The sequence below is a fragment of the Triticum aestivum genome, chromosome 3A, assembly GCF_018294505.1.
Source record: "Triticum aestivum cultivar Chinese Spring chromosome 3A, IWGSC CS RefSeq v2.1, whole genome shotgun sequence".
NCBI lineage: Eukaryota > Viridiplantae > Streptophyta > Magnoliopsida > Poales > Poaceae > Triticum > Triticum aestivum.
Window position 1 is genome coordinate 52,540,038 of NC_057800.1, and position 13,890 is coordinate 52,553,927.

Consider the following 13,890-nt stretch of genomic DNA (forward strand, 5'->3'; position numbering starts at 1 on the left):
ACATCTCCTGGTGAATTTGTTGTAGCAATCTAAATCCAACAACTTCCATAAGAACATTATCACATATAATCCGTTTCATTTACAGAACCATAGCAATCAATCTGCTAATAGTTAAATACCCATGGAAGTCGCAAAAACCCACCAGTTTTGTAAGGGACTGGCTGTAGTCTTGTTCGTAATCTCTCTCTCAGGAAGGTTTGATACAGAGTTGCAATTACAACCAGAGGTTGTTGGAAATATGAGCAAATTATTACGAGATTTAATCCAAATAAACAGAATATAAATCATGACCACAGCAGCAGAGATTAAACTAATCATGTGAACTAGCATAGCAGACGAACATATCACATCTAGGGCACTACTAGAAACATGAATTCTACCACGATCTCGAACAGGAAGGATAGAATCACATACGGTGCAGCGGGTGCAGCACCGCCGGTGTTGATGTTGTCACCCATGTCGTCGAGGATGAGGTTGCCGAGGTCGGAGAAGAAGTCGCCGTTCGCGAAGTCGTCGCTGCCAGCAGTCGCGCGAGTGCGCTCGCCAAAAACCTGATCGCCCCTCTCCCGTACAGGATCACGAGAGGCGGGGTTCCGGAGGCCTGCTGTCCCTTCTCGTGGTGCACGCCGGTAGGAGGGATGGAGAAGACTAGCTTGGCGGCGCAATGATCTGGAACGGTGATGAGAAACCATACGAAGCGGCGGCGGCTAGGGTAGACGTCTGCCTGACTATATATTGCGGGCCGAGTAGGTCGTGGGAGTAAACCCCACGTCCGAGTCGTCACGATCCAAAAGAATCGGAAACGGTTCAGTAATTAACGCGTCTGTTAATTATTAATTAATGACTCATTAATTTTCCCATGCAGCAAAAATATAGACAACGTGCATAGCTCTGTCCTCGGCTCGGCTCAATCCCGCAACCCGCGGCGCGTCGTGAAGAGGCGAGGAGGAGGAGCGCGCGTGTAGGTCTCCTCTTCTCATGCTCATACAAGTGGTAGAAGAGCTCACCTTATAAAGAGGTGCAACTCTCTCTCAACTTCCAAGGTGGGACTAAACTTTAGCCTCACTCACTCCACTCACATGTGTGCATGAATGAGCCAAGAGAATTTCAGAATTTTAGTTGGGCTTTGGGCCAAAGGCCTACTAGTAAAATTCCAACAATCCTCCACAAAGTCTCATTGGCACATCTCATCATTTAGTTCCAAAACATTGTTTTATATATCGGTGCTTAGTGGAGACTGTGAAGTTGAACTTCCACTTAGAAATTTATGCTACACTAGATCACAACTTGAATAGTGGACTATGCCTTGAACTACAAGTTTTCTGTGAAACTAGTTTCACACAAATTCTTGACCGATACTGGGCTGCCGCAAGGCTTCCCTGCGGGTGGAGCGTATACGTCATACTCCAGGGCCTTTCATGAATTTATTAGAGAACACCCAATTCTCACATACTGCGACGTTGACAGTCAAATTCATATAGGTGTGTTCCTCAGAAGATGTTCTGCAGGACAACATCTCTGCTTACCCGAATAAGCCACTTGGAACATATTAAGATAAGTATCAACCTGCCATGCAGATCAGAAGAGTATTGCATTTTCACGGAGTGGGATAATTAATATAGGGATACTCTCCTCCCAGCTGACCAACAGCTTGTCTCCCATTTCTACTTCACGGGATCTCCGATCACATAGAGTGGGTTACCACTATGGACAACTCATGCGGTGGGTCTCAAACCCATCTCCATCGATGCATTATCTATCACATTACGTGATAGACCCTTTGTGAAGGGATTTGCCAAGTTTTCCGACGTTTGGATATAATCCAACGTAATAACTCCGGAGTTCCTCAATTTTACAGATTTTAGTCTCCTCTTCACATGCCTTGAGGACTTTATATTGTCCTTAGAACTGTTTATCTTGACGATCACAGTTTGATTATCACAGTTCATCAGGATAGGGGGTATTGGTTTTTCAACCATAGGTAAGTCCATCAAGAGTTCACGAAGCCACTCTGCTTCAACGGTGGCAGTGTCTGATGCTGTGAGTTCTGCTTCCATAGTTGACCTCGTTAAGATGGTCTACTTGCAAGACTTCCAGGAAACAGCGCCACCACCAAGTGTAAAAACATAACCACTTGTGGCCTTAATCTCATCAGCATCAGATATCCAGTTTGAGTCACTATAACCCTCCAGTACCCTTGGATACCCGGTGTAGTGAATCCCATAGCTCGCGGTGCGTTTCAAATAGCGCATGCCAATGATCATCTCCCGGTTTTGACACAAACCGACTCAGCTTGCTCACAGCAAAAGAGATGTCAGGCCTCGTGGCACTCGCCAAATACATAAGCGAGCCAATAATCTGAGAATACCTCAGTTGATCTCTAGCAATCCGTCGATTCTTTCGAAGCAACACACTAGCATCATATGGATTTGGAGAAGGCATGCAGTCGCTATACCCAAAACGACTCAAGACCTTTTCCACATAATAAGACTGAAGCAGTGTGATCCCGCCATTCTCATCTCTCAACAGCTTGATGTTTAAGATAACATCAGCTACTCCTAGATCCTTCATCTCAAAACAGCGAGATAAGAAATCCTTAACCTCCTTGATTAAATCAAGTTTGGTTCCAAAGATCAATATGTCGTCGACATACAGACAAAGAATAACTCCTTCGCCCCCACCATAGCAATAGTACACGCACTTGTCACCATCGTTTACTACAAAGCCGGCAGCAGTTAATGTTCTTTCGAAGTTCTCATGCCACTCCTTAGGAGCTTGTTTAAGGCCATATAAAGACTTTAATAACTTGCACACCTTTCCTTCCTGACCAGGTACTACAAAACCATCTGGCTGATCCATGTAAATTTCCTCCTTCAACTCTCCATTAAGGAAAGCCGTCTTAACGTCCATTTGATGAACGAGAAGACCATGTGAGGCAGCCAGTGATAGTAGCACCCGAATTGTGGTCAGTCTAGCCACGGGTGAGTAAGTATCAAAGAAGTCTTCACCTTCTTTGTGGGTATAACCCTTGGCCACAAGCCGTGCCTTGTACTTTTCAATCGTACCATCAGGTCTAAGCTTCTTCTTGAACACCCACTTACATCCTACAGGTTTGCACCCATAAGGACGGTCAGTGATCTCCCAGGTACCGTTAGCTAAGATGGAATCCATCTCGCTACATACAACTTCCTTCCAGTAGTCAGCATCAGGAGATGCATAGGCTTCTGAAATAGTCCTGGGTGTGTCATCCATGAGGTACACAATGAAATCATCACCAAAAGACTTTGCAGTCCTCTGTCTCTTACTCCTCACAGGAGTTCCATTGTTACCCTCAACAAGATTCTCAACGTGTTCCATCGCAATGGTGGGTTCAGGAATTACAGTGAATTCCTCACTAGATGGAGTAGGTATCTCCTGATTTGATGAACTCGACATATCCTTCATAGGAAATATGTCCTCAAAGAAAGTTGCATCATTTGATTCCATAATCGTACCAACATGCATGTCGGATACCTCAGATTTTATTATAAAAAATCTATGGCCGATGATATGAAAAGCATAGCCCAGAAGAACACAATCCACGGTTTTTGGTCCAAGCTTGCGCTTCTTGGGAATTGGTATATTGACTTTCGCCAAACAACCCCAAGTATGTAGGTAAGAGAGTTTCAACCTTTTCCTTTCCCATTCCTCAAATGGAGTCACGGTCTTATGCTTTGTGGGAACTCGGTTTAGGACATGACACGCAGTCATTAGCGCCTCCCCCCACCATTCCTTGGATAGACCCGAAGTGTCTAACATGGTGTTAACCATATCAGTTAGAGTTCGGTTCTTTCATTCGGCTACCCCATTTGACTGGGGTGAGTAGGGAGACGTCCTCTCATGGATTATACCATGTTCCGCACAAAACAGATCAAATTCATTGCAAAAATACTCTCCACCACGATCGGACCTAAGCCGTTTAATTTTTCGATCAAGTTGGTTCTCTGCCTCAGCTTTATAGTTTTTAAAGAAAGTCAAAGCCTCATCTTTTGATTTCAGAAGATACACATAACAATATCTAGTGGAGTCATCAATCAACGTCATGAAGTATCTCTTTCCACCTTTTGTCAACACGCCATTCATCTCACAAAGATCAGAATGTATAAGCTCTAGTGGCGCCAAGTCTCTTGCCTCTGCAGTCTTATGGGACTTGCGAGGTTGCTTAGCTTGCACACATACTTGGCACTTGGAGCCTTTGACAGTAGAGATTTTCGGAATTAAATTCATATTGGCTAACCGCGTCATGCAACCAAAGTTAATATGACAGAGTCGTGAATGCCAAATATCAGACTCATTATTGTGGCAAACATTATTAATAACTTTAGTGAAAATATCTGACAAAGATAGGCGGAACAAGCCTTCGCACTCATAGCATTTTCCAACAAATTGTCCACACTTCGAAATTACAACTTTATTGGATTCGAAAACCAACTTAAAACCATCTCGACATAAACGGGAATCGCTAACGAGATTTTTATTGATGGACGGCACATGATGAACGTTCTTCAGACGCACAGTCTTCCCGGAAGTAAACTTCAAATCGACCGTACCAACACCTCGAACGATGGCATGTGACCCGTTCCCCATCAGCACGGGTGAAGTCCCTGTTGCCTGGTAAGAAGAAAACATGGAGGCGTCAGCACAAACATGTACATTGGCACCGGTGTCAATTAACCAATCACGGGATTAAAATACTGAAAGGATGGTAGGAAAAATACCGTACCCTGATTCCTTCATATCAGTACCACCGATGACAACATTAGCGGACTTGCCGCTCTTCTCATGTTCGCGCTACTCAAAGCGGTTAGGATACTTCGGAGCCCAGTGATTAGGATCACCGCAGACATGGCAAAGTCCCTTCCCCTTCTTATGAGAATTCTTCTTGAAGTTGGTAGAATGTGATGGCTTGTTCTTTGAATCAAACTTGCCTTTGCCCTGAGTTTTGTTCTTATTGTTTTTGAACTTGTTGGGCTGGGAGTTCTTCTTCTGTACCATGTGGGCACTAGAACCTTCCTCAGCAACTCGAGCACGTGTGTCCTTTGCTCTCGCCTTCTCTTCAACATCAAGAGTACCAATGAGATCCGCAACGGAAAACTCCTGTCTCTTGTTTTTCAGGGAAGTAGCAAAATTGTTCCACGAAGGTGGAAGCTTGGCAATGATACCTCCGGCAACAAATTTGTCCGGCAACACACACTTGAAGTACTCAAGTTTTTTTGCGAGCGACTGTATCTCATGAGCCTGCTGTACAACAGGGCGCTCATCAGTCATCTTGTAGTCATAGAATTGCTCCATGACGTACAACTCGCTGCCGGCGTCCGAGGCACCAAACTTGGCCTCGAGCGCAGCCCACATGTCCTTGCCGTTGTCAAACGACATATACGAATCCACAATGGAGTCATCAAGAACACTCAGAAGAGCGCCTTTAAAGAGGGTATTGATCTTCTCAAAAGCTTCCAGCTGTGCTGGATTAAGATCGCCCTCATGCTTGCCCTTGGTGGCATCATAGCAGCCCATGGTCTGAAACCAGTAGACTGCTCTCGTGCGCCACCTCTTATATTGCGCCCCCTTAAAGGCAGGCGGTTTCAGATGCGCAGCAAAACCACTCGGCGTAATTTGCCTATAATCAGGTTTTTGGATTGTTGGAAATATGAGCAAATTACTACGAGATTTAATCCGAATAAACAGAATATAAATCATGACTACAGCAGCAGAGATTAAACTAATCATGCGAACTAGCATAGCAGATAAACATATCACATCTAGGGCACATACTAGAAACATGAATTCTACCACGATCTCGAACAGGAAGGATAGAATCACATACGGTGCAGCGGGTGCAGCACCGCCGGCGTTGATGTTGTCGCCCATGTCGTCGAGGATGAGGTTGCCGAGGTCGGGGAAGAAGTCGTCGTTCGCGAAGTCGTCGCTGCCAGCAGTCGCACGAGTGCGCTCCCCCAAAACCTGATCGCCCCTCTCCCGTACAGGATCACGAGAGACGGGGTTCCGGAGCCCTGCTGTCCCTTCTCGCGGTGCACGCCGGAAGGAGGGATGGAGAAGACTAGCTTGGCGGCGCAATGATCTGGAACGGTGATGAGAAACCATACGAAGCGGCGGCGGCTAGGGTAGACGTCTGCCTGACTATATATTGCGGGCCGGGTAGGTCGTGGGAGTAAACCCCACGTCCGAGTCGTCACGATCCAAAAGAATCGGAAACGGTTCAGTAATTAACGCGTCCGTTAATTATTAATTAATGACTCATTAATTTTCCCATGCAGCAAAAATATAGACAACGTGCATAGGCGAGCAAGGAGGAGGAGCGCGCGTGTAGGTCTCCTCTTCTCATGCTCATACAAGTGGTAGAAGAGCTCACCTTATAAAGAGGTGCAACTCTCTCTCAACTTCCAAGATGGGACTAAATTTTAGCCTCACTCACTCCACTCACATGTGTGCATGAATGGGCCAAGAGAATTTCAGAATTTTAGTTGGGCTTTGGGCCAAAGGCCTACTAGTAAAATTCCAACAGAGGTTACAAGCGAATTGGGGAATAACAGGGAAGAACTGGAGGTAGGGGAAAGAAAGGAAGGTAGCCGCCGCCGAGCCGTTCGTGATCCACTAGATGGTCTGATCGGTCCGGGCCGCAGAAGCTTCATGGTGTGCTGATGCGGTCTTGGCAGGCCGTCCGCGTTGGTCGAAGGGCCGGCCCATCAGTGGCCTTGGCAGGGTCGCTGACAAGTTTGGCCTCACATTTGAACCAAAGGGCTCCAACGTCCTTCACTGTCTTGCCATCATTCCTAAATGCTCTCATCATTGATGAAAGATCATCAGGCGTACCTCGATGTTTTCTTGAAGTGTCCTTCGGTACCAAATGGTTTAACAAACATAAGCATAACTAGTAGCAGATTGACGATGACACACACTATGTTTACAAATACAAAAAGGAAAAACAAGTCAGCAAAGAGATTACAGTCTTACTTGACGGGTAAAAATATTGGTAGAAATATTTCTGGGGGATGTGCTCAATCTTTTGCCAGTTTGGATGTCCCATTGTTTCACAAGATTTCATGAACTCATGGTTGCAGCAATAGAGTGTAAACACCTCAAGAGACTGGGGCAGTGTTGGTAGTGACCAGATGTTCAAGCATCCCGTGATCTGCATACTCTTGAGCGAAGCAAGGTGCTCCATATTGCCTGGTAAGGCATCCCAGCTGCACTTCTGAAGCCAGAGCACACTAAGATGAGGGAAGGCCTCAAGTTTAGGAGCAGGCCCCAGTTGGATGCATCTGTCAAACCGAATTTGTCGCAGGTCCTTTGGGCAATTGTTCTGCTTACACACCATCCAATCTGGGTACCTTGAACCTTCGTAGGATACGATGTGCAATGTTTGAAGCCCCATGGGAGGGCAAAGGCCCTCAAGTACCTCAGCTTCAACTTCTGGACTGCACCTTACATCATCATCACCCCAGCGTATATACATATGTGTAAGACGTTCCTTGGCAGCTAGATTAGCTTCAAGAGCTTCCTCCTTGCTTTTAACGTTTTCAAGGCCACAGATCTCCAGACTGCCACCAAGCTGGTTTAGGTTCCTCAACTGCTTTACCTCATACCCTTGTTCATTACGCACTCTGAAGTGTGGTAGCTTTTGGAGTGAGATCAGCCTGCCTATGTTAGCAAAGGTATCCCATGACCCATAGAATATGTGCCGCAAGTTTATAAGGCCAATAGAGGTAAATTCCGAAATTTCCCCAAAATAAAAATCAAGCAGTTGTATACGGTGAAGTTTATGTAGTGTGCTTGGTAAAATTACCATGCATGGGTGGTGTGTCCTGAAAGCAAAATATCGTAGGTGCTTTAACTGACTAATAGATTCTGGGACCGAGAACCTATCGGTTCCAATGATTGCACAATATTCCTTACTCGCAATTATACCTGGCCATACCTTGGGCCGGGCCGGGCTTCGGGCCGGGCCTAGCCAAGCCCGACGAAAAAAACCCAGGCCCGAGCCCGGCCCGGCCCGGCCATCGGGCCTGTTTTTTGGGCCCAAACCCGGCCTGAACACGTAAAAGCCCGTCGGGCTTCGGGCCGGCCCGACCTTCAGAGAAATGCAAAAACGACGGGCCCGGGCCCGGGCCGGCCCGGCCTTCGGGCTCAAAATCTAGGCCCGAGCCCGGGCCGGCCCGACCTTCAGAGAAATGCAAAAACGATGGGCCCGGGCCCGGGCCGGCCCGGCCTTCGGGCTCAAAATCTAGGCCCGAGCCCGGCCCGGGGGCAGCGTCGGGCCGGGCCGGGTCGGGCTTTTTCGGGCCGGGCTTCCCATGGCCAGGTATACTCGCAATGGACAACACCCATAATTTTGGCATCCGCTTGCATATATTCTCAATGACTTTTTCCTCAACTGGTGTATCCCTTTCTTCAACAACGTATATAATGAGAGTGCGTAGATTTTCCAATCTAAGGATCTTCTCGGCAATCAAGTTTGCATCATAATTCTGAACAAAAAGATGACGAACATCTTGAGGGACATCCGCTTTCCAGCGTTCTCCCCTCTGGCTCCTATCATTCTCGATTCTGAAGCAATCACTTCCAGCTACCTTATCTAATAAATCATGTAGCAGATCATGAATTCTGAAGGAATCAGTATCAGAACTAGTTACTTCTTGTTGCAGAAAGGAGCATGACACTAACTCATGAATGTAGTCATTGGCTACAACTTCCATGTCCTCTGTTGCCGAGCTGGTCTTTACAAACCCTTGCGCTATCCACATGCAAACTAACTCGTCCCTTCTCAACTCGAATCTTCGAGGGAAAATATTGCAGAATTCAAAGCATCGCCTAATGTCCAGATTAAGCGACTGATAGCTCCACCAAAGAGCATCCATGGTGTTACTCAACATGTCGTGGTTTGCAGTATTTTTCCAAAACTTGATATCTAGGTTCGCCCCAAGCTGTCCAGCCACTGCGACTGCTGCAATAGGTGATTGGTGTAGCTTTTCTGCAATCACCCGCCCAACTTGTACAAATTCTTCTTTGTCAACAACACTTGTACCACCCACCGCATAATGCATAAACATTGAAAAGTATATATCTTCATCCAAATCAGACATTTCAATAGGTTCATCATCACATAGAGCTCTAGCTGCAACTTTTCTTCGAGTCATCACCAATATTTTGCTTCCTTTCATCCCAACGTGGAGCGGAGAGATTAGTTCATCTAGCTGTGGGTCGTTCTTGGCTTTCACCCAGATATCATCCAATATCAAAAAGAAACGTTTGCCACTCAATGATTCCTTCAACTTCTCTTCCAGCTCCTCACGATCTGAAATATCGGAGTGTCGATCTTTGGTAATATCCTTCAACATTTCATGAAACATATCATCCAAACTGAAAGTCTCAGACACATGAATGCACATGATGATGTCAAAAAGTCCCTTGCATTCCTGCTCTATGTAATCTCGAGTGTATCGTGCAAAGGTAGTCTTCCCAGACCCTGTAACACCATATATGCCAAGCACAGAGTAACATGGACTAGTACTCGAGTTTTGTGCATCATCTTGTGGTGTCTCACGGAGCCTTGCAATGATATCATCACGCAAGACCTCTCGACCAAATACTTTCCGCTTGGTAGCAGTTCTAATTCTGCTCCTATTCTTGTTGGCAATATCGGTCGGTGTGCTCTTCCTTGCCACGCCTAAGAGAAGTGACTTCTTAACTTCATTGACAGTGCGTTCTACCTTCTCTATTCTTTTCTTCAAGTTCCATCTTAAGATAGCAGCAAGGACAAAATCAAATGCAGTGGCATTCTCCTGCAAGAAACAAAATCTCAAATGGGTATTGCCATACACATATCTATTGTACTCCCTCCGTCCGGAAATACTTGTCATCAAAATGGATAAAAGGAGATGTATCTAGATGTATTTTAGTTCTAGATACATCCCTTTTTATCCATTTTGATGACAAGTATTTTCGGACGGAGGGAGTATCTATTAGACATAGGTGGCCATAATGCAGAACAAATTAGATGGCACTGGTGGAACAAAAATGTCCAGGCAGAGGAAATACAGAAAACACTGGTGCAGCAAAACTGACTTTGATCCTCGCTTAGAAAATAAACTGGCCATGAGGAAAAACAAATAAACTGGCTACTAGTGTAGACTCCATAGTGTATTAACATGGATTTTTGGGTGCTACATGTAAAGTAGGAAATGAATGAAATGTTGTTAAAGCAGAAATGATAAAGAAGGAAATATATAATATTGTTAACAAATACTCCCTTCGTTTCAAAATATACAGTGTATTATTTTTTTCAAAAATCAAACGATTCCAGGTTTTAAAAACTTTATCGAAAAATCTATCAACATCTATAGTACCAAATAAATAAAATATGAAAAAATATTTCATGGTGAATCTAATGATACTGATTTGGTATCGTAAATATTTATATTTTTCTCTATAAACTTGGTCAAACAAAGAGAAGTTTGACTTTGATTTTTTATAATACACCTTAATTCTGAGACCAACACCAAGGGAGTATTGTTTAAATTGCAAATCCGAAATGTCGTTGTACATAGAACGACCATTGGCAGCTACAAAAATAAGGTAATTATGGTGATTATCATGTTAGCAATTTACAGAAATACTATAGTGCCCCCACAACATAAATATTTAATTTAATTGTGAACACATGCTAAGTGAAAAAAAGGATACCCCTCCGTACGGGATTAGTTGACGCTTAAACAGATGTATATAGACGCATTTCAATGCTAGATACATCCGTTTGAGCGTCAAGTAATTTTGGACGGTGGAAGTATATTTTCTACACTTGTACATAAAGGGCATATGAGATGAGAACTGGGCGATGAAAATGAATATACCTGGTTACTTTTGATGCCAACCACGTCATACGACCAGTTTCGACAAAAGCTGGCAATCTCAACAGCATGAACTAACCAGCATAATATGGTTCTATAACAATTCTTGAAGAAGACGAAGGAGCTCCACCAGCAAGAGAGCAAGCGCCCCAAGGAATCGGAGGATGTAGCCACCGTAGGTACATCCTCTGACCTGTACAGTAACCGCCGAGACAATCTTCTCCTGAGCATCATCAAAGATATCATCCGCATCCCCCCGAGCGTGCCTCAGCCATGACGCCATTTCATCGAGCGTCGACACGTCGGATACTTCTCCCCTCTGCAGCATCCTCGCTTGATCTACCTCACGCAGCGTCTGCTGCAGCTCTGGGATAATGTGGATCTTCAAGTCCCAGAGCTTCTGTGACGCGTCTAAGCCGAGGCAGGAAAGGATCTTGGGCGTGAGCAAGGTGATGATGGGGGACAGCAACCAACTCATCAAGGCTATGGGCGCGGCAGCATCCCAGTCCAAACCACCGGCCATGGTTATGTGAATTTTCTTTGACGGGCCTTTTGGCTGCAAAACAAAGTGTGAAATGGGCAAAAAAAATTAAATAGAGAGGGGTGAGCAGTTTGGAAAGAAGTGAACTTTAGCTACCTTGTTGAAAAGCAAGAAAACGTTCCCAAATATCCGATGTCGGCGTCCGCCACGGTAGGTTGCCGGTTTTGCCAGAGACGGCGAGCTAGAGGATGAGGAAGAAGCTACGTCGTTGAGCAAGATGGCGGTGCAGGTGGCTGGGGTGGTGGATTGGTGAAGCTGGAGGTACACGATGATGACAATCAACAATGATAAACATGTGCATTTATTGCGGTTGGACTCTTGTAGGACTATGTTACACTAGCAAAAGCAGACCACCCACACACAAACAGTCGAAATATTTCTCGGTTGTAGCGAAGACATATACAGCTTCGGTCGCATAGCAAGCCTCGACCATTCACTCGAGGCTAAATTTCGTGTTTTGACCCTTTTCTGAAACCTATTCGAGATTTGATCCTAGTTTAAAAAAAATTAAAATATGACCCTTTTGCTACCGTCAGGGACCTTGGCGGTAGGGTATAACAGCTTGCTGCCAAGATCCCTGGCGATAGGGTTGCATACCCTATCGCCAAAAACCTCCTAAGTATTCAGCTAAAAAAAAACCTCCTAAGTATTGACCACAATGCGTGCTCGTACCTACCGCCAAGCACCTTGGCGGTAGGGTTGTGCAGGCTACCGCCAGCCCGGTTGGCGGTAGCGATGTTTCTTACCGCCAAAGCCCCTGGCGGTAGGCTGTTAGACCCTACCGCCATGGACTCTGGCGATAGCAAAAGGGCCAGATCTCGAAAAAAATTTAAATTAGGGTCAAATCTCGAATAGATTTTAAAAAAGGGTCAAAACACGAAAATTTGCCTCCACTCGATCCACCGGCTGGTCGCATAGCATGGACCGTCCACCGGCCGGCCGCCTAGCACCTTTTTGTTTCCTTCCTCTCTCATTCTTATTGTTTTCTTTCACTAGTGATGTCATCACACACGGTTAAAACTCTTTCGCACACGCATATGCGAGCCGTCGTCTTATGATGGTGTGTGATATGGGGGGTGCATCGAACACAATTACGGGATAATCATATGCAAATAGGGTTTGAGGATGCAGATGTTTTGTCCAACTCAATGCCAGAACCTATCTCACACATGATTCCTGGTGAAGCTGGGCGTAGCATGTGACGTCTGATGCAACCTTTGTCTCTCCTTTTTATATATTTCCTCCGTCTCAAAATAAATGCCTATTAAGGTTAAGACGCTTATTTTGGAACAGAAAGAGTAATATATAAGACACGCAAAGCTCGTGCGTGTTCTTGATAAAATGATTCCTGAGGTAAGCCTCTGTGATACATCCAACGCCCCAAACATTTTCGTCCGTGAAGATTGTATGACCTGATAGGCCGCCTATCACATGTGCTATACTATGGTACAATGTTTATGATGCGTCCAACGTTAAAGACGACTCATAACTAGACAAATTGTGCGATTAGAGGCCCATCATACACAGTTTACTCTTCCGGCTGTCCGGCCGTTCCCTGCTGAATACCGGCTCTGCGGTTCAACGCGCGGTCCTGGTAAGAAGCCGGTGCACACGCATGTACATGTTCAGGAGAGTAACAACCGAGCTATACAAGGTGCTCACGCACGACGTGCTAACGAGAGTGGGCACAAGACGTGCTGGAGCTACGTAGGAGTCGGTCCTTTGTTGTCCGTGAAACGGTAGTCTCTTCCAACACTACATGCACCGCAGCTCACCCAATGCCGGGCGCTATTTACAGCTTTGGAGACCGCTTAACAAGCGGAGAGATCAGGACGCCATCGACATCATCATAGTGGGTCTTCGTTCGTCGGCATCGGCTTTCGCGCCGCCCTCACCACCTCCTCCACCACCTCCCGAGCCGGATTAGCTTCTTTTTTTAGCGTTCTTTGGGACTTGTCTTACTGTGCCCCCAGCATGACTTTGACTTGACTACTCTATGTACTGTGATGTTGAATGCTTGGTCCGTTGCTTTATAATCTAAAGAGGGGGAAATCCTTTTTCATAATGCCGGGCGCTATATACGCCACCGTCAACACGGGGCCGTCCATGGTGGCACATGGTCTACACCGCCACCAAGCTTGGGGTGTCGCGAACACGAGCTCACCCCAGGCAGGGTGTCTTCTACACTGCCGTCGAGGCAGAGCTCCATCTACACCGTTGCCGACACGGAGCCTATCCAAGGTGAGGCGCCGTTCGAGGACCGTTTGCATCGACTCTTGGCTCGATGAGACTGTTGGCTACATCGGCATGATAATGTTTTCACCAACTCGTCATCATTGATCAATTTGTGTTTGCATGGTTTCATCATGCCAACCCTGTGTTGCCGCTCGTGGAGGCGGCGACATTAAACACGCCTACCCCAATATCCATACCGAAGCATGTCCT

At 45.9% G+C, this 13,890-nt stretch overlaps 1 protein-coding gene across 1 annotated transcript; it reads right to left on the reverse strand.

The window, feature by feature from the left end:
* Window positions 1–6,685: 6,685 nt before the first annotated feature.
* LOC123056748 (putative disease resistance protein RGA3) lies at window positions 6,686–11,427 on the reverse strand. The gene is made up of 5 exons (XM_044480032.1): window positions 11,098–11,427; window positions 10,908–11,009; window positions 8,366–9,839; window positions 7,004–7,965; window positions 6,686–6,892 (listed from the first exon to the last, which is right to left on the reverse strand). The coding sequence occupies exons 1-5, from the start codon at window positions 11,425–11,427 to the stop codon at window positions 6,686–6,688; spliced, it is 3,075 nt and encodes a 1,024-aa protein (XP_044335967.1).
* Between the last annotated feature and the right edge of the window lie 2,463 nt (window positions 11,428–13,890).